Genomic DNA, 21,361 nt, shown 5'->3' on the forward strand with positions numbered 1-21,361 from the left:
TTGGCACCACAAGATCTACTCAGATTTCTTCGGAGATCGGGTAGATTTAAAGAAAATTAAAAGGGAGTCCAAGCGTAGTACAATGAACTTAATTAATGTCTGAGTGCTACACTTGCTAGTTGTCCCGACAAAAAAACAAAAAAAAACCTGTAAACGTCATAATGATGGGCATTTAAACGATGTAATTTTTCACATGTAATTAAGAACCGTATTTTGAATAAAAATATTGAAACCTGAAAGAACCAAAATTTTTATATGTTTTATTTTAAACCAACGTCTAGGTGCGTCTTTTGAAAGACCCTTTATATGTATTAGACCAAATACAAAAATCTGCTTAAATAACAACAAAATCATTGTATTCTATTTTTGTACAGAGAGGATTTTTTCAACACAAAGTAGTTCTAAGGGAACTGAGCGAGCACTTCGTAGCTTTCAATTTCCGGAAGAAGCTGTTCCAGAAACTGTAAGTGAAAAGCTAAAATTAAAAAATAAAAATAAAAAAAAGAAATTACGCCCGGCAGTGATAATTACTTTTAAGAGCAACTATTTATTTAAGTGCACCTAACTTTCATCGTACAAATTGAAAATCTCATTTTTAAACGCGTTTTGCGATTTTTTTAATTTTGTTTTTTTTTTTAAGAAAAAAATTTCATTTTTAAAAGCGTTTTTCCATTTTTTTCATTTGTTTTTAAAAAAATATTTTTTTTTTTTACTTCGTGCTAATATAAATATTTTAACGTCCAATTTTATTAAAATGATTTGTCATGAGCTTCTTGAGTTCGAGATCAAGTTTTAGAATACCAGAGATCGGCCGCGTTGTGCGTGATTACCATTCGTAGTGCTCGGATTCGAAACCCAGTGTGAACATGAAATGCTAAATGCTAGAAAAGGTTTTTTTTTCTAATAGCGGTCGTCCACCCGCCAGGCAATGGCAAAACTCCGAGTGCTGCCATGAAAAATCTCCTCATAAGCAACCATCTGCCTTGCGGAGGCAGCATAAAACACAACAAGACCCACACAACAATTAAGAGGAAGCACTTTGCCAAATACCCAGCGACACTCCCCGGCCCAAGTTAATACTTGCGCGTGAATGAGGCCAGAACTCTAGTTACAGTTGGTTATACCTATTCTCTCGGCTCGGTTCGACTTTGAATTGCTCTGCAATCTCCATATGAATTATAGGATTCGAATTGCTTAAGAAGACAACAAGCGCATAACAGTCCGGCTCCAGAGCCTTCCTCTGATACGCCAAGTTATCCAAGTATTTTGGAGATGGTCTTCAATATTTCTGAAAATTGCTTTATTTGTAGGCTTGAATATAATAAGAAGTAAATTCAAACAATTTTGAAAAACAAAAAAAATATATTATTTATTTTTAGATTTACTCAATATTGAAAATTTTGAAATATACTTGGAATGCAAAAATTTAAGTTTTTTGCCGGAAATTTATGGGAAACATTTTTTTTTAATAAAAATAAAAAACGCTCCTGAATCCACCAACCAAATATTTAATTTATATTTTTCACAGGACTATAAAACCAAGCAAATACGAAATAGGCCCAAAAGTATAATAAATATTCAGGGCTGTAAGGCGGTTGCTGCATTCATTCGATCTTTTGTGTCCTCAAAAACTCTCTTGTGTGAGCCGATGTGTCTTGGGAGATTATGATTCGTCTTCGGCGGTTGATTTTCCTTAATTCACCGAAAAATTGTGGCAAACAAAAAGCTGTTTACTACTCGGAACTGGCTATTGTAAGTTTCTTTAGTAGTAAAGTTGCGACATGTCCAAATTTTCGGCAGATTCAGGTGACCATTCGACCATTTGCTTCTTTCGCGAACAACTTTTGTTGGATTAAGCTTGCCTAGGAACACCCAAACTGTCAATTGTTGTTTTGTTCCCAACTCATATGAATGCGTAGATCCAAGATTCGTCATAATGTCACAGATCCTGTTATAAAGTCACAGATGCTTTGCGCTCAGCATCGATTGTTTCTGGCACAACAATCGTTTTTGGATGGCCTTCACGAAATTCATTTTGCAAGGTCTAACAGTCAGGTTGGTACTCATTGTACCACAAAGCGGCTAAATGTGGTGTCGAAGCAAGTTGATCAATGCACTCCTGTATCGATAATCCACTTCGAAAATGGGAATAAATCATCGCACGAAAATCTTCCCGAGTTAATTCCATCTTTTGAGCGAGTTGAATTTTTCAACTCACTGAGGAAGCAACAAACAAAGGCTCAAAATATAAAGGGCAACCCTCGTATAAATTATCCATTGAATGCAAAAATTTAGCATAGAGCAAAGAAGGTTGGGTTTTGAAAATTTGATTTTTAAAAAGGAATTTTGTTTTACAAAATAAAATAAAGCCTAGAATTTAGATCAAAATGATTCAAATTTCATTGTGCCAGAAGAAGTAATATTTGACAATTATAAATTTGAATTTGAATTGTATCAGTGATATCCACATCATCAATAATTGGAGAAAATTCGGAGTTGTTAACATCTCTCGATAGCGAAATTCATTAATCGCAAATGCATTTCTAGCCGAGGTTTCGAGAAAAAAAATTGCCTCAGTCAAATCCATAGCACGTAGCGTTCCGAAAGATGAGCTTAGGCTTCTCAACCATCCCATTTTCATTGTGGATTATCATGATTTAATAATAAAAGTTCCTGCATTCAAGCAGCTTTTTCGATTCCACAGAAAAAATCGGCTTCTTAATTGATTAACAACGTTGCTCACTCTTCAGTTTTCCTCATGTAAGCTCGTGCTTTTGAGTGAAACGCGTTGTTAGCCTTTCAAAAGAGTATTAAGATCAGCGTCAGATCCCTGACAGATTTACGTCGATATGCCCACGACAAGTATTGCCTTCCATATATCCAGACAATGACGGATTTCTTTGGAACATTGCGAGTAAAGGGCGGTATGCATGACAACGACAATTCAAGTATAAGTTGTGAATATACTTGTTAGGTAAATGAGATAATTCCTCAATATAAAACTTAAATTTTCGATTACTCAATACTTATTCTCAAAAACATTGCGTAATACTGTAACATTATCTGTTTATTGTAGTGTAGAAGCTGACGAAACCGAGTGGCTACGCTTCAGCGATACTTCTTTGGAAACATTGCAAGGTTTCCTTACTGAAGATGAGGCGGCTTTGGAGAACATTTTTTCCCCAGCGAGCTTGAAGCCGAAGAAAATTTCGAAAATCTCTACGAGGATGCTCTGGAGTACATTGTCGGCTATTTCATCCGAAAGCTTCATCTAAGCGAATATGTGCCCAATGAGTCTTCGTTCACAAGGGTCGCCACGGTTTCCAAGGGTGCATTGGCTAAACTAAGAATACACGACTGCACATCTATTACGAAAAAACTATTGCCGCACGAAGAAAATATTGCATATATGAAGATGTCAGGAACTTCCGCACTTGAACAAGTGTTTGGAGAAAAATGGCATTTGTGAACTACGCTAAATATATGAATCCATCTAATTTCACTTTAGTTTTCAGAGATCTTTGAATTTTAGCTCTGATAATAAACATTTCCACCTTCCTTCTTCACTGTACGATAAGAAATGAAGACAAGTTTGGTAATCTTCTTAGTCGCTCAGGAATAACAGTCGCGTGTACGGACGAGACCTCTTGCAACATTGTAAGTCGTGCAACAGCATTAGAAGAATAAATGAAGGCAAAACTAAATATCTGAAGATCTCGCGCGGGAAGAGAGACGAAACCCTCAAGATATCGAAATCGGGACATTTACCTTTGAGGGCACTCAACACTTCAAATAATTGGAAGTGTTAATAAGAAAATTACAACAGTAGCCATAACGCAATACAAAGCAAATGACGCCTACAAAAAATTTCTGAAGTTGAAACTGCTAACGCGTGAATGTATACTCCGCCTCTACCACTGAATAATACTGCCGGCGCTGTCGTACGGCTGCGAGTGCTGAACAATGACAAGCAAAGACGAAAAAAGCTTGATGAGTGTTCGAGCGAAAAGTGTTCCCTAGGGTGTTTGACCCCATACGCTGCAACGACGGAATGTCCGAATGCGCTACAACGAAGAGTTGCTGAACTTATAACTAGAAAATATGTCGTTAAAGAAGATGTCGGGAAGAAGATGTCGTTAAACACATTAAATCCCATGGGATTCGATGGTTAGTAAGCACTGTGCGTAGAGGACAGCCGCCCTCAAAAATTCTTTCTAACAACAAACTCCCTGGCGACCCAAGCACGAGGACGTTCAAGGATAACCCGGCTTGAATAAGTCATAGCCGAACTGAAGAAACTACCAGTTAGGAGTTGGAAGTAATTTGCTCTGAACCGTGCGGATTGGAAGGGGATTGTGGAAAAAGCTAAAGCTCAACCTGAGCTGTAATCGCTAATTGATGATGATGATGAATAAATAATTTATTGAAATTTATTTATCTTTTCCTCAATATTTCTATTACAACACCATTTCACTGCTTTAGAGTGTCAAATTTCAGTTGTCACTGAATGCAGAACCTTTTATAATTGAATTAACGTAGATGATCCTTAGTTTAGTGTTACTTGCGTGCAAAATTGATCTCATTGCTCAAAGCTTCGACCGCGTATATGTGAAAAATCGGACGTCAAAACGTTCATAATATTAGGGTTCACTCCTATCGTAAGACGAAGTTCTCGGTGAAAAACTCTATACATAAAAAAGTTCATTTACACATTTTAACTTATGGCACATTTGCATATTTTAGGAAAACTACCGAGATACGACCGAGAGTACACGAACTCCATCAAAGCAAAACAAATGTGGAAGAGCTGTTTTAAGCAATCGTATTTTCAACGGAAATCAAACAGAAATCGATGAGTTTCCTTGGACGGCATTGCTAGTGTACACCAATGGTAAATATTACAATAGTAAAAATTTGTTTAAAAAATGTGTAAAAAAATATGTTTACAAATATCTCTACAGACTACGACGACGTGGACTTTTTATGTGGCGGTGCTCTGATTAGTAAAAATTACGTTCTCACCGCCGCACATTGCGCAGATGGTTATTCCATTGCTCAGAATTTCTTGCTCACGAGTGTTCGCCTAGGCGAATGGAACACTAGAACAGAGAGAGATTGCCAATATGACAACAGTGGCCAAGCGTTTTGTGCACCACCGCATCGAGATGTAGAAGTGCAGAGAATAACAATTCATCCACATTACAATCATGTAACCCTGACCAATGATATTGCATTGTTGCGCCTAGCGGAATATGTTGATTTGACAGATTTTATAAATGTCATATGTCTTCCGTTAGAGGCGAGCCAACAATCGGAGCTCTATGAAGGTGCCGCTGCAGAAGTCGCTGGTTGGGGAGCAACTGAAACGAGTCCACATAGTTCAGTAAAATTGAAAACAACTATTACAGTGCTGAATTCCACACAATGTGGTGTAAAAAAATCTCGTCGAGGTATTACAATTAGCGATAAGCAAATATGCGCAACGGGCAGTCGTGCCGACTCCTGCCATGGCGATTCAGGTGGTCCACTTATGCTGACAGAGTCACAAAATGGCAAGATTTCTTATTACTTGATTGGCGTGGTTTCGTTTGGCACTGGCGAATGCGGACAAAAGGATACGCGTGGTATTTACACACGCGTCGGAGCATATATGGATTGGATAGAAGATACTATGGCGAAATAATTCTCATATAATAATATATAAATGTAATATTACTGCTATGCTACTCATAGACACGATTTTTACACTATAAAATTCTGCAGGTCCAAAAAAGGGCTTTTTCCAATCATATTATATTATAACATATATGACAAGTGATGCCTAGGGAATGTGGTTTAGAACAGGGCTTCTTAAACTTTTTTATATAGCGACCCTCTTCAAGCTTAGGAAATTTTAAACGACCCCTCCTCCATATAATGAAATATATATTAACCGTAGATGTAGATGTAATATCGCACTATTTTACAATGTAAATAAAATAAGGATTTAAGAATACGTACCCATTCATTTCACATATATATAATTGGAAACGTTGACGGGATATCGGTCGTAATAAAACACAATAAATAGAATGACATAAAACTATATACCTATATATTTATTCAATAGAAAAAATAAACTTTTGTAACAATTTTTTTAATAAAAACATATTATTAACATCAAACAATATTAATGTGACGGATGTGATTGTTTATTTTTACACAAATAATTAAATCTAGGCTCAATTTGAGTTAGCGCAGATCGTAATAAATTTTCAACGTTTATTAAAGTTGAACGGTATTTTGATTTTATGTAAGTTAATGTGGAAAAGGCTGATTCACGTAAATATGTTGTACAAAATGGCAGTAATTTTTTCATTGCCATTTCCGATAGTAGGGGATATTCTGATTTGATTTCTATCCAAAATTCATGCACAGGCACTTGAGAAAATCTGAGTCGCAAGGTAGTATCACTTGTTAATTCGGCAAATTCTTCTTGTGCTTTTAAGTTTAAAAAATTAATTTCTTCCATTTCAATTGAAAATGGATTGCAAATCCATTGTTGTGTATCAGTATCATTGGGAAAATACCTATGAATGTCAACTTCCATATCCTTCAAATGATTAACTATAATTTTTGTTATAAGAGTATCTTTTTTTGAAATATTGTTACTAATTATATACTCGTCAGTAAATGGAAACATTTCGAGCGATCCACTTTTTAACATAAACATATTAACGCAGACTCCCTCCATTGATAAATTCATATCATTGATTTTATCAAAAATATCTGCCAAATAGCATAGTTTGAGAAGCCATAAATTATCGTGAAAATAATCGGCCAAATTAGAATTTTGCTCTGTTAGAAATATAAGAACTTCATCTTTTAAAGTTAATAATCGTTTCAAACTTCGACCTCTTGATAGCCACCTAACTTCAGCATGTAGCAATAAACTTGTATAATCCGAATCCATATCAATGCACAAATTTTTAAACAATCGACTATTAAGTGCTCGACTTTTAATAAAGTTAATGATTTTGACTGCATCAAAAAACATAGTGTTTAATTCTGGTGCAATTTTTTTAACAACAAGTGCCTCTCGGTGAATCATACAATGTGTAAATGTATATAAGAGGTTGAATTAGTTTTAAAGGTTTTTTTCGAAGATTTGGGGCTTTATTGTGAAAAAACGGTAGGTACAAAATATTTTATTCGAAGTATTGGCCATCGCTAGCTACAACTTTCGCCCATCTTTCGGGCAATTTCCGGATGCCGTTTCTCCAAAATTCTGGCCGCTGCTTGGCTATCCATGACTCAACCCATATTTTGGTAGCCTCGTACGAGGAGAACCGCTGGTCCGCCAAATCGAGACTCATATGCCGCAACAAATGATAACACTTCCCAGCCAAGCGTTCCAAGGTATTTTTTGACCGGTTGAGCAACATGCGGCCGAGCGTTGTCATGTTGCAAAATAACCTTGTCGTGCCTTTTTACCGTTTCCGGCCGTTTTTCTTTCAATGCCCGGCTTAAACGCATCAATTGCAGTCGGTAACGATCCCCCGTGATTGTTTCGCCCGGTTGGAGCAGCTCAAAATATACGACGCCGACCTGATCCCACCAAATGCTGAGCATGATTTTCTTGCCGTGAATATTCTGCTTGGCCGTCGGCGTTGATGCGTGGCCGGGCAAACCCCATGATTTTTTGCGTTTTGGGTTATCGTAGTGGATCCATTTTTCGTCGCCAGTCACCACCCGATGCAAAAAACCCTTCCGATTTTGTCGCTCGATCAGCAATTCGCACGTAAAAAGTCGCCGTTCGACAATGCCCTTGCTTTTGGATCATTCCCATCGCTTTTAGACGCTTGCAAGCGGTTGATTTATCAACGCCCAATGATTCAGCAAGCTCTTCTTGGGTTTGGCACAAGTCCTCGTTTACCAATTCCCCCAATTCCGCGTCCTCGAACTTTTTGGGCTGGCCAAGACGCTCCTTGTCTTCGGTGTGAAAATCACCATTTTTGAATCGTCGAAACCAGTACTCACATGTTGAAATCAACGGAGTATGGTCTGGGTAGGCCTCCTGCAGCAATTCACGGGCTTGGGCTGTATTTTTTTTTCAAATTGAAGCAGAAAAGCAAAGCTTCCCGCAAATTGCGTTTCGACGGCACGAAAGTTGACATACTCGGAGCACGAAAACACTGCGTTGTTTATACTTCAGCGAAATGACAGATACTGATAAACAAAGCCTAGGGATGAGGCTTTGTCATGAATATATATTCAGTATTGCCAACGCGATAAAGTGATAAATAGCGCCATCTGTGTGTCACCTTTAAAACTAATTCAACCTCCCATAATATGATCATTTCCAGCTTTAACAAATGCTGTAAAACCAAGATCTGGTCCGTTCATTGCTGCAGCACCGTCCGTGCACACACCAACACAATTTTTCCAATTTAATCCTTCTTTTTCAAAAAACTCATTTACTTTTTTATATATCGTCCCCTTAGTATTAAAATAGCCTACACATTTTTTTATGTTTTGAGAAAATGAATTTCAAACTTTTTGTCGAAAGTAGCTCTCACTCAAACTTGTTATGTCTGTAAATATTTATTATTTTTTGACTGACGTTTTGACCCACTTTGTGGAACTAGAATTTGACAAAATTTTGACCACATATAAAATCGACGATGGAGAATCCAAAAATGCAAAAAAAAAAAAATAATAGCCTATGAGCACTTAGGCTATTGTTATACTAAGGGGACGATATATCTTTTCCACGAGTATGACCTTCCAGAGGACGACAAAACAGTATATCTTCATGAATGCTTCCCTCATAAATACATATATCTTACAAAAAGTAACAATTGTGCCATTTTTAAAATGTCTGTCGACTCGTCCAGTTGTATTGCAAACTTTGAGCTGTCTTTAAGACTCAGAAGAAGCTGTTGAAATTGATCATTGCTAATGTCTGAAATTCTTTTGGACACAGTGCCATTTGATAATGGAATTTTACTAATTTCAGCAGCATACTGTTTTCCATGAACAATTTCAGACATTCTTATAGCTGCAGGTAGTAAAAGTTGCTCTCCAATAGTAAAAGGCTTTTTCGTTTTTGCTATTAAACACGAAACTTCATACGATGCCAATAGATATTTATCATTCAAAGTAACATACTTCTCCAAAGTGTTCTTTTCTTTATTTGATGTTTGCAAAAGACACTCAAAATATTCTATTGGCATTTTTGATAACGTTGCATGTTTAGTATTCAAATGTCAATTTTGCAGGTACTAAGCAGTAAAGCTTCAATAATTAATATCATTTAATGCATATTTTTATTTTTTACAGGTAATATGGTCAGATGAAACAAAAATCAACCGATTTGAATCGGATGGCTGTTCATGGTTTTGGTCAAAAGATCCCCAGCAGTTAACAAAATCAAGCGTGAAAGAAACAGTGAAGCATGGTGGTGGCAACATAATGGTTTGGGGGTGCATTACTTGCACTGGTGTGTGTCCTTTGATCAAAATCGAAGGACGAATGAAAAAGGAGCATTACTTGACGATCTTGCAAGAAAATTTGCCTGCTGCCATCCACAAAACCGGTCTTGCTGTTGAAAAAGATATTTTTCAACAAGACAATGACCCTAAACATACGGCAAAAATGGTGTCCAGCTGGCTGAAGTCCCAAACATTTTCGGTTATGCAGTGACCAGCGCAAAGCCCTCACATGAACCCCATTGAGAATTTGTGGATTCTCGTAAAACAAAAGCTCGTACACCCCCCCTGGGGGTCGCGACACACAGTTTAAGAAGACCTGGTTTAGAATATTGTGCAAAAGCAGTGCCACATCCAGTAGCATAACAATTTATTTCATAAACTAGAATTTGTCCGGCTTTAAACGCGAAAATAAAGTGATTAAGCGACGAAATTTAAGATTTTCACTTTTTGACGCATTTACAGTCTGTGTCACAAAAAAAGGAACCGCGATTATTCATGAAGTATAAAACATAAATATTTAAACATTTTTTTTACCTAAAAGTATGTACAAAACTACGAGAAGCAATTACTCAATAAGCTGTCTAGTCTCCATCGTTGTTGAGTATAGCCTGACATCTTCTCTGCATGCTTTAAAGCTTTTCTGCATAGCTCATCGACAAACAGGGCTAGATTATTAAACTGCACGCACGAGTTGCTTTAAATCGTGGACTGGACTTTCGGCAAGATGCGTTTTCATAGTTCCCCACACAGTTTCAATGGGGTTGGCGTCTGGGGATTGGGAACGCCAGTCCAATACTGTGACGTTATTTTCTGGGTTTGTTGTTTCCCAATGTGTTTTTCTGAGAGTAGTGGTTTTGACGATGTGGGACGGTAGGATATGTTCGCCTACTTCAGTCGTCGTTCGATGGTGTTCATACTCACATCTATTACGTTTACGGGAGAGTTTCCAACGACACTAACCAGCGTGACATATTGAAATACTTTGACTATTTGTTTATTTTTTATTAAATTTTTTTTTATGAAAACGTAAATAACCATATAACTCCAAGTTATAAACTTTGAACAAAATTCACCAAATTTTCTTAACCCTTTACTGCATGAATTAATAAAGCGTTGGAAAAAAAATGTTTCCGGTAGAAATAGCTTTATTTGATTATCAATAAGACATATTAAGAGAAAAATTATGAAAAAGTTCTTTGGTTCTTTTTTTTGCGAAACCATATATAAAAACAAGTTGTAAAGTATAAAGAATAGTTGAAAAAAGGAAAAACTAAAGCGTTTTCCAATAACAGGTGCTACTGGTGTACGGATTGCGCTATCGAGAGATGATTAACCATTTTTTATGGCCGAAATTGGATAGTATTGATCTGGACAACGTTTATTTTCAAGAAGGCGGTGCTACGTGCCACACAAGCAACGATACCATTGATCTTTTACGGGAAAAGTGATCATAATTGGCCACAAAGATATTCTGATTTAACAGCTTGTGACTTTTTCTTTGGGGCCACGTGAAAGAAAGGGTCTACGCCAACAGCCCAGGGTTGATCCAAGACTTCAAAGATGGAACCCGTGAGGCTGTCGAGGACATAGGACAGCCACTTTGCAATTCGGTTATGGAAAATTTCATGAAAAGTATATTCTCCAGCGTGGTCGTGGTGGTCATTTGCCTGAAGTTATTTTCCACTATTAACGGCATACCTTCCTCTTTATAATGAAATAAACATCCGATCATTTATATTAAAAAAATTGCATTTCTCTTTGAATATCCTCTGTTTGGAAAACCCTATGATGAAAAAATGAACCCTATCAATGAGAAAAGCTGCTCCTACAATGCTTACGCTTCATCTCTACTCTGTTATATTCAACACGGGCAAAGGCAATGGGTAAACCTCTTACTTGAGCTGATAATTTAACTCGAGTCTAAAACTGAATGGAATGAATTCAAAGGTTATTGTTTTACTATTATTCCAATTAACCTCCAAATAATCTATTTTAGGAATTTTTGAATTTATCTCGAACTTGATCTATATTTTACAATAGCTGTTCTTCGCCATTTCCCTGGTAACCAGCTCTAAAACAGGTTTAATTCTTTTGGTTTTACTATACAGCATTTCGATTTTTCTTGATAGCAGCGTTTAAGTCATTTAAGTACTTCTTCGTCCAGTCAACTATTTCTATTTTAATGTTTTACTATATTTTAACACCCGAAATGCACCAAATCAGCATTTCAACCCACTCCGAAACCAAATGGGGTACACACATTTAAGACTTCTACCGATGTAGAAAAAAGTGTGCATTCAATCCAAGCAGACTTCTCAACTCGGTTTGCAAAGGTGTGCATGCATGTGGGTCGAATTCTCCTCTCTTGATTATAAGTAAATAGAAATGAAATGAAGATTGTATTGATGTGTGTGATTATATGTCTATTAGCAAATAAGTCTCGTGAACTTTTTGCCTGAACTAGCGTGAGTACTTTGTGTTTTCTAAAACTTATCAATAATTATAGGATTACCCCAAATGACGTCATTGAATTTCTTCAAATTAAAATTATATGTATGTATAATTGACGCGTACACCCTCTGTGGGTGTTTGACCGAGCTCCTCCTCCTATTTGTGGTGTGCGTCTTGAAGTTATTCCATAAATGGAGGGACCTACAGTTTCAAGCCGACTCCGAATGGCAGATATTTTTTATTAGGAGCTTCTGCAAGGCAGAAATACACGCGGAGGTTCGCCAATGCCTCACGAAGGGCGACCGCTATTAGAAAAATGTTTTTCTTAATTTTGATCTTTCACTCTTCTCTCACTGAACTCCGAATGGTAGTCACGCATCAACTCATTCGGCCACCTAAATTAAAATTAGTCAATTAAATTTAATTAGAAATTAAAATAGCGGAAGAAATACCGGCATCCCAGCATTAAGATCCCTAATACTTCTTGCTCTTCTTGATTGGCCGATTGAACGATTTTGGCCTAGTTTAGCAAGGCGCACCAGTCGTATCTTTCTCGTGTTAACTGGCGCCAGTTGAACACACCAAGTGAAGCCAAGTCTTACTCCCCCTGATCTTTCCAACGCAAAGGAGGGCTTTGGTTTTCTTTGCTACCGCCAGTTCCACCAAATACTTTCAGAGCAGGAGCGCTTGTATCCATTCGGACGACATGACCTAGCCAAAGGCGCACAGTGTGGATTTTTCGACCAATTTTGATAAAAAGAGGTTACAGGATCAGACAACCATTAGGGGTTGTTTTATAAGATACTTTAACGTATTCGATGCTTAAAAAACGCGGAATTGAAAAGAGTTTCATCCTAATTCATTGGTGTTTTCGCCGATCTCAAGGCTATTAATTACCTTTGGAATATGTTCTGATGGATATAGAGCTTCAATTTGACCTCGAAAATACAATAGGACAATGAATTCTGATTCATCAACAACAAAAACCCTTCTATCAATCATATACATTTTTTTTAATTTTTGTGGAGCGTATTCTGTGTTAGACCTTGAACTGACCTTCATTCTTCCCCCTTGTATATACCAGTTTTTTTAAGTCTTTTCGCTGAATATTTTCTTTAGTTTTTAAGTTTTTAGGTAGTTAGGGAATGATTTCACCTCTGAAGAGGAGTTGGTAATTTCCGTTCTTGGTCTCATGTATTATCATAGAAGAATTGAAATTAAAAAAATTCCCAGCCTAATATGAATGTATATAATTTTTTTGTTTTTAAGTTTTTCTGATTTTATCATAAAAGTATGATTTAATAAAAAAAAATTGAAACTCGGTCCCTGGTCAAAAATTGTCTTATTTAGGACTTTTGAAATTAAAATCGTTGTTTTTGCTATAAAAGAGATTTTTGTGCCTCCATTTGATATGCTTCAAAATGGTCGAAAAATCCCCATTTTGCAGTGCCGCTGGATTTCTATGCGCTGCGCTAAGTCTATGCCGTCGTAAAGCTCATACAGCTCATTATTCCATCACCTATGATACTCGCCGTCGCCGGCGTGCAAGGTCTAAAAATCTTCAACAAAATCTTTCGCGCAAACACTCCAAGGGACGCCGCTTCGCATGCCATCCAAGCCTCTGCATCATGCAATAAAACGGGCATGAGGAGGGAATATTATGTGGTATGTAATTTGCTTACATATTTAACTTCACGTTCATTCTTATAATTACTAATATATATTTACTTACATAACTATATTTACATATATACGTCCATATATGTATGGATATGTACCCACTTAAAATTTTTCATTATTTCTAAAACGTAAAACCTGCTATTTAGAGCTGAAGCGGTCGCTCAGATTTCAGCGTCAAAACAATTTATGGTACAAGTAAGAGTTTGTAGTTGAACCATCCTGTATAAATTTTCTACATTGCATTCCAAAGCTTACTTATATATGTTTGTATATATACAAATAATTAATTGTAGCAGTGATTCGCGAGAAGTGACGCTTTAATTATGACTCGAGCGATTACTTGGATAAGTAGACGTTTTTTTTTTTTTTTTTCATTTCTTCTTATTGATAAGAATTTTTTTCGCGGTAAGTGCAAATACATGTGGTTGAATTAAAATAATAAAACACGAGGCCTCGGTCAATCAACAGTTGATTTTCCAACGTAGCTCAAAGTGCAACAAACTCGGAAATAAAGCGCTTAAATATCAGTAAAGCATGGAATTCTTCGCCAGTACAGTTTTTGTGATTTTGTGCGGTTTGAGTCAACTCATCACAGTTAATGGCGGTAAGAATTCAATAGAAAGGCTTTGAGTGATTTACATGTTCAAATCAAAGAATCTGGAGTGATTGTGTTCAATGCAAAATGACTTGGATTAATTTCTCGATTAAATAAAATTAAAATATTAGATAAAATAAAATAAAATAAAATAAAATAAAATAAAATAAAATTAAATTAAATTAAATTAAATTAAATTAAATTAAATTAAATTAAATTAAATTAAATTAAATTAAATTAAATTAAATAAAATAAAATAAAATAAAATAAAATAAAATAAAATAAAATAAAATAAAATAAAATAAAATAAAATAAAATAAAATAAAATAAAATAAAATAAAATAAAATAAAATAAAATAAAATAAAATAAAATAAAATAAAATAAAATAAAATAAAATAAAATAAAATAAAATAAAATAAAATAAAATAAAATAAAATAAAATAAAATAAAATAAAATAAAATAAAATAAAATAAAATAAAATAAAATAAAATAAAATAAAAATAAAATAAAATAAAATCGTATCCACAACAACAAGATATAGAGCAGTTTTGGGAGAAAATATGGGCACAAGCAGAGCACTTCAATGCTGATGCGAATTGGTTAGCCAATGAAAAAGAAAAATCGGACAACGTAGCACCAATGCACTACTGCGACATTACAGCAAAGGAAATAAAGATTAGTATATCTACTACAGCTAACTGGAAATCCCCTGGCCTAGATCAGCTACACAACATCTGGCTTAAAAAGCTTTCAGTAATGCATGAAGCACTCGCAAGATGCTACAACGAGCTGTTGAAAAATACGGCTGCCATCCCGGAATTCCTTACAGCCGGAGTGACCTATCTCCTCTCAAAGGACACACCATCTGCTGATCCAGCAAAATATCGCCCAATTACTTGCTTAAGTACCACATACAAGCTCTTGACAAAAATTATTGCTAATCGGATATACGAACATTGTGAAATTAACGGCATTTTATGTGAAGAACAGAAAGGTTGCAGGAAGCGCACAATGGGCTGTAAAGATCAGCTTATTATAGACACTGTAATCACAGGAGTAGCTCTGAGAAGAAGGCGGAACCTAAGCGTTGCTTTTATTGACTACAAAAAAGCTTTTGATTCAATGCCGCATGATTACCTATTAGAGATATTAAGAATTTACAAAATCGATGCTGCCACTGTTGCCCTCTTGGGCCGCATAATGAGCAAGTGGAATACTAAACTGGTTTTAAATGGAACTGTTTCAAAACTAATTCCAATCAAACGTGGTATATTCCAAGGGGATGCCTTAAGCCCCCTATGGTTCTGCATTGGCCTCAACCCGCTTAGCAGGCTTCTTACACATAAGCAAAACGGCTTTACACTCAAAACAGAAATAAGAGAGCATACGTTCAACCATCTTCTATTTGTTGATGACTTGAAACTTTACGCAAACAAAAAGCATAAGCTTCATGAGCTAATAGATGTCACTAAAGCTTTCAGTGATGATGTAGGAATGGAATTTGGGACAGAAAAGTGCAAAATAATACATCTAATTTGAGGTCAGCTTGATGAAACCGAAGAAAACTACGCAGTAGATCAAAATATTATTATAGACAACTTGCATAGCAGCGAATCTTATAAATATTTAGGATTTCTGCAACTTAAAGGAATCAACCACACGCTAGTAAAGCAAAACCTCATTAAAAAATTTGAGGCACGACTGAAAGCTGTATTAAAAACTAGTCTGAACAGTGGAAATAAATGCAAGGCAATCAATACCTGGGCCATACCCCTTTTGACATACTCGTTTGGAGTAATAAAATGGTCTCAGACAGACATCCTTCGGATTGAAACGCTGATACGCACCACTTTTACAAAGTTCCAAAGCCATTACCCTCAAAGCGCTGTGGAAAGAATATCGCTTCCTCGAAACGTTGGTGGGAGAGGAATCATTAATATAGCGCGTCTACACTTTTCGCAAACTTTGAAGTTACGTACATATTTTCTAAGCAGCGAGTCCCATCTATTTAAAACTATCGCTATGGCAGATAATGGCTTTACCCCGCTAAGTCTGATGGAGCAGAATATCCCAGTACCTGAGGGGGTTAAATCCCTAGCAGAAATGATCGCAGCATGGAAGGCAAAAACAATACACGGTGCCCATCCGCATGATCTCGAAATGGAATGGATAGACGCACAGGCATCCAATTTATGGTTGAAAAGAGGAAAACTATTTTCTGAAACAGAAGGTTTCGCAATCGCTATCCAAGACCGAGTTATTCCAACAAGGAATTTCCGAAGGTCGATACATGGCGAGGCAATAGAAGATAGATGCCGAAGGTGCGGCATTTACGGTGAAACAATCGACCATATAATTGCTGGATGTAGCGTACTTGCCCCCCGTGAATATGTCATGAGACATAACAATATAGCAAAGATCCTCCACCAACAACTTGCGATCAAACACGGTCTCTTACAAGCAGAAGTCTTGTATTTTAAATATGAACCAAAGGCAATATTGGAAAATGCAAATTTTAAACTGTACTGGGACAGATTTATTTCCACAGATCAAACCGCAGCTGCCAACAAACCTGACATTATCTTGTTCGACAAGACAAATAAAACGATCGAAGTAATCGATATAGCGGTGCCCCTTAATCGCAACATCCAAAGCACATACTCCACCAAAGTATCGAAGTATGCAGCTCTGGCCATAGAACTTAAACGGATGTACAAAGCGAGGGAAGTGAATATAATACCAATAATTATATCTTCCACTGGATTAGTGCCTAAGCATTTAATAAAAAACTTGAAGAAGTATGACTGCCAACACCTCTTAGAAGACATGCAGAAGTCGACCATACTGGACACATGTGCAATAGTTCGTAGATTTTTAAATAATTAAGCAATAGCAATCGCATGGGCGTAGAACTTGGACTACGCTCCACCAGAGCACAATCCCTTGAAAATTTTATCCGGGATGTGTAATCTCCGGCAATAGCCGAGATGGATTAAGCTCAAATAAAATAAAATAAAATAAAATAAAATAAAATAAAATAAAATCAAATAAAATAAAATAAAATAAAATAAAATAAAATAAAATAAAATAAAATAAAATAAAATAAAATAAAATAAAATAAAATAAAATAAAATAAAATAAAATAAAATAAAATAAAATAAAATAAAATAAAATAAAATAAAATAAAACAAAATAAAATAAAATAAAATAAAATAAAATAAAATAAAATAAAATAAAATAAAATAAAATAAAATAAAATAAAATAAAATAAAATAAAACAAAATAAAATAAAACAAAATAAAATAAAATAAATTAAAATAAATTACAATAAAATAAATATAATGAATGATATTCTAAAAACAGAAATTAAGAGCGTTCGAAAAAAAATTTAAATGAATTTATTAGTGCTGTATTTTGGTTTTTCTTTTAGAGTTTGCGCCATGTCAGACACCGAATGGCTCAGCTGGCAGCTGCAAACTAATAGATGCCTGTGAAAGTATTTATAAACTTGCCACAAGAGACTATCTTACTGAAGATGAAATGCACTTTTTACGACAGAGCCAATGCGGCGTTGCGAACAACAAACCAATTGTGAGTAAAATAATTTTAAAAGTGAATCTAACGCATTTTTAATTAATATCGTAATTCAATAACAAAAGTAGTGGTTGCTTCCACAAGTCGTTAAATTTTATACATAAGGAAGTATGAAAGTATCTAATAGTAAGTCTAGTTGACTTCCAGCCATCGATTCCATGAACCGGTTTGGTCCACAGCGCCACCAAATATTGTCTAAATCCGTGTCATCTAACTCAGGCCATAAAAGTGTTGCTATCCCCGCAGCGCCTAAAGCACAAGGACGTCCAAGACTAATGTGGTTTGAACAATTTTTAATGAACCTTTGGACACTGGGTGTTAGAAACTGGAGCACTGGAACCGAAGATCGAAATGCATGTGAACGAAGCTAAAGCTCACCCCGGGCTACAAAGCTACCCGATGATGATGATGATGACGGTTCCATGACTCCGTGAGCCAAAAAGCCACACCAACCTCTGACTCGTTTTTGGTACATAGTTTTTTCTTTAATGACACGTGAATTTTCGGTACACCAAAGTAACAATTTTTCTTGTACCCGTTTTGCTGAAAATGTGTCTCATCCCTCGCGATGTCTTTTTTTCGCAATACGTGAAATGTATTTCTTGCACAACGACCAGTTTTGTAAAACTTTTGTATCACTTTTGCGTGTTGTTCAACTGAGTATTGGTCTATGACTAATTTTATCACAGCCTGTGGTACCAAATGTCTGAAGAAAAAATTAAGTCATAATTAATTGCTGGAAAAGGTGGCCCTTCAATCACCCTAACCATTTAACGCCAAAAAGCAAGTTAGGTTAAGTTAAGGTGGCTGCCACACTCCATAAGCCTAGAGACCAATCGTGATACCACTAGTTTGGACTCAAGTTCCTCCTCTAATACCCAATATGGTGAAACCACTTCGTTCCTCGAATAAATTTTAAAATACTGCGGTTGGTCGGCGATTCCAAGTCTGCTAGACATTCAAAGTAGTAAGAGACATGTGATTCTGGTAAGACTGCGGCTGTGGTAGGTAAGTAAAATGGCAAGAGCGCCACTGGCACACTCCAAGTAGCACTTAAGTGCCGTTTTGATACCATTAAATGTGCAAAGAAAAAATGTTGGGAAGAGAAAACCTTCTACAGACATCCAGTGCTGTTGATGTAGTGGAGGAGAGAAAAGGGATCTAGGCTGGAGAATTTCTTCAGGTCATCCCCAAAGGGCACGCTAAGGAATCTCAAGCGCCTAGCCGCCAGAGCCGGACATTTGCACAGAAAATGTTCAACAGTCTCTTTCTCTGTAGGATCCCCACAGCTTCTGCAATAGGGATTGTACGGAATCCCAAGCTTCTCCGCCTGAGTACCGATCACCCAGTGGCCAGTGAACACCACAATGAGTTTGGAAATTGAATGGCGGGGGATTCCCAACACCTTAACCGTTCTATTTCTATCGTACTGAGGCCATAGTGTTTTCGAAATAGCGCACGATGAGACAGACCCCCATCTGTCTTGCGCTTTTCTTAGAAAGAAATTGTGTAATTTCCCTTTAACAACGGACAAAGGGACACCGATGTCTGCGAGGGGGACAGCTGAAACCGGGTCTGCCGGCCCCTTCCTGGCAAGCTCGTCCGCAATTTCATTTCCCTCTATATTTCTGTGCCCAGGAACTCAGATGAGAGACATGTTCCCTGAACGTTCGAGACGTTTGAGTTCCTCCTTACAGGAGTTCACCAGAAGAGAGCTATTGCAGCTCGGCAACGACTGTGCCTTGATCGCAGCTTGGCTATCGGGAGAAATATTAATGTCTGCCTCCCAATAGCGATCTTGAAGCATTTTGCCTGCCTGCAGGATCGCGAAGACCTCTGCTTGAAAAACGCTGCTCGTTTCCGGCAGTTTGAAGGAGACCGAAATGCTGGCTGATTTAGAGAAAACCCCCGCTCCCACTCCAGATTCCATTTTGGATCCGTCAGTGAAAACAGAGGTACCTATATCCGTGCCGACTCTCTCCTCCTTCCAATCTTGCCTGCTCGGAAAGAAAGCCCTAGCACAGCCCTCAAAACATAGTTTGCGCATGGAGAGATCAGTGCGAAGAACAGAAAAGGAAGGGGAGATCTGCCTCAAGATGCTACTATGCAGTGGTAGTAAAATTAATAAATAAGAACTAAAAAAAAAGAAAAGTTTTTTTATGAAAATTGTTTTTTTTTTGAATAATAAAACAAAAACAATCATTCATTACGTATTCGCCATTTTTGTTCAATTAGTACACAGAATTTTTTTTACCCCGCTGTTTTTCACTGAAATTTAGCAGATAAGATTAATTATACATTTTCTAACGTGCTTTGGGTTTAGGTGGAGCTGGGGACTGAAGGGTTAAAGCCTCATTATAAATCCCGTTTTATTATTTTCAGGTGTGCTGCCCAGAAGACGGCGAGGAACATAATCAAGCAGAAGTTGAAAAGAGTTGTAAGCAGAAATTATAAAGATGTCGTGACATAATTCAATAAATATTTTTTTTTGTGATATGACAGCAGCTTCTAACTCATGTCAAACATCGAACGCAGAAGACGGTGATTGTTTACGTATGGAAGATTGTCAATATTGGCACGAGTATCTTACTGCGAGGAAGGAAATAACAGAAGCTGACATCCTGTTTTTGAGAAGAAACAGATGTGGGTCTGATGTCTATTCTCGAAATGTAAGGTTTTATTAACTTGATTTATTGGAGTGTTGGATCGCTAATTTGGAATTATCCTTTAGATATGCTGTCCGAAACACAAGCCAGATAAAGTAATAGGAGAACTAAAAGTTCGTGCAGTCGTTAATGATGGTAAGTATTTATACTCGTAAATACAAATACAATAAAAAAGGACGGCCCCATTGATGTGGCTAATAGGTAATGATATTCCTCAAGTATTTTCTGACCTACAGTCCCATTCCCTTGTTTAGAAGCAAAGATTTTCATGGCAAAAAATGGTTAATAAAGCAACCGTATTTGATCTAGTAATCCCAGGTTTGTTGACAATTGAAGTGAAGACTGTACTTTGCTCGAAAAAAGGGCATGCATAAAAATATTATTCCATCTAACGGTATTTCGTAGCAGTACAACTTCATTTAGTTCACTTGAATAGAGGCACTAACCAAATAAGTAAAACTAATAACAAATAAGAGAACAATTTTTTTTTACATTTTTTGTTTGGAGTTTAATATTTTGTGCTGCCACCTTGTTTATAAATTACTTCGTAAATACGTTGATGATGGATTTATGCAAATTCTCCAGATAGCCTAATGAAATTTCAGATTAGGCCCTTTTATTGATTCGAATTGAAGCATTTTTGTCTTCAAATTGTTGCCCCGTTCACATAAACCTTACAGCAATCCGTCCTCATAAATTTTCAATTATGTGCAGATCTGAGGAATATGGCGGCCATACTAAAGTTTCAACGTTTTGAGACGCAATCCAAGTTTTGGCCGCCCTTGAAGTGTGTGCAGGGGAAATATCCTGTCGAAAGATCCAATTAATACTTCCAAATGTTTAACGAATCTCGGGAAAAGAGCTTTATGGCTGTTTCCCATTATTTTGCAGTTTACATTT

The 21,361-nt window shown here is 36.5% G+C and overlaps 1 protein-coding gene across 1 annotated transcript in view; it reads left to right on the forward strand.

Annotated features, from left to right (window-relative positions):
* The window catches only part of LOC128861931 (uncharacterized), a 55,968-nt gene that overhangs the window by 21,083 nt on the left and 13,524 nt on the right, over positions 1 to 21,361 (forward strand). Inside the window, exons 8-15 of the mRNA XM_054100305.1 lie at positions 375 to 463; positions 4,744 to 4,891; positions 4,962 to 5,674; positions 9,322 to 9,481; positions 17,632 to 17,792; positions 20,178 to 20,232; positions 20,298 to 20,464; positions 20,527 to 20,596. Coding sequence (XP_053956280.1) covers positions 375 to 463; positions 4,744 to 4,891; positions 4,962 to 5,674; positions 9,322 to 9,481; positions 17,632 to 17,792; positions 20,178 to 20,232; positions 20,298 to 20,464; positions 20,527 to 20,596 — 1,563 coding nt within the window. The remainder of the gene's footprint in view (positions 1 to 374; positions 464 to 4,743; positions 4,892 to 4,961; positions 5,675 to 9,321; positions 9,482 to 17,631; positions 17,793 to 20,177; positions 20,233 to 20,297; positions 20,465 to 20,526; positions 20,597 to 21,361) is intronic.

This window comes from Anastrepha ludens, chromosome 4, assembly GCF_028408465.1.
Source record: "Anastrepha ludens isolate Willacy chromosome 4, idAnaLude1.1, whole genome shotgun sequence".
Lineage (NCBI taxonomy): Eukaryota > Metazoa > Arthropoda > Insecta > Diptera > Tephritidae > Anastrepha > Anastrepha ludens.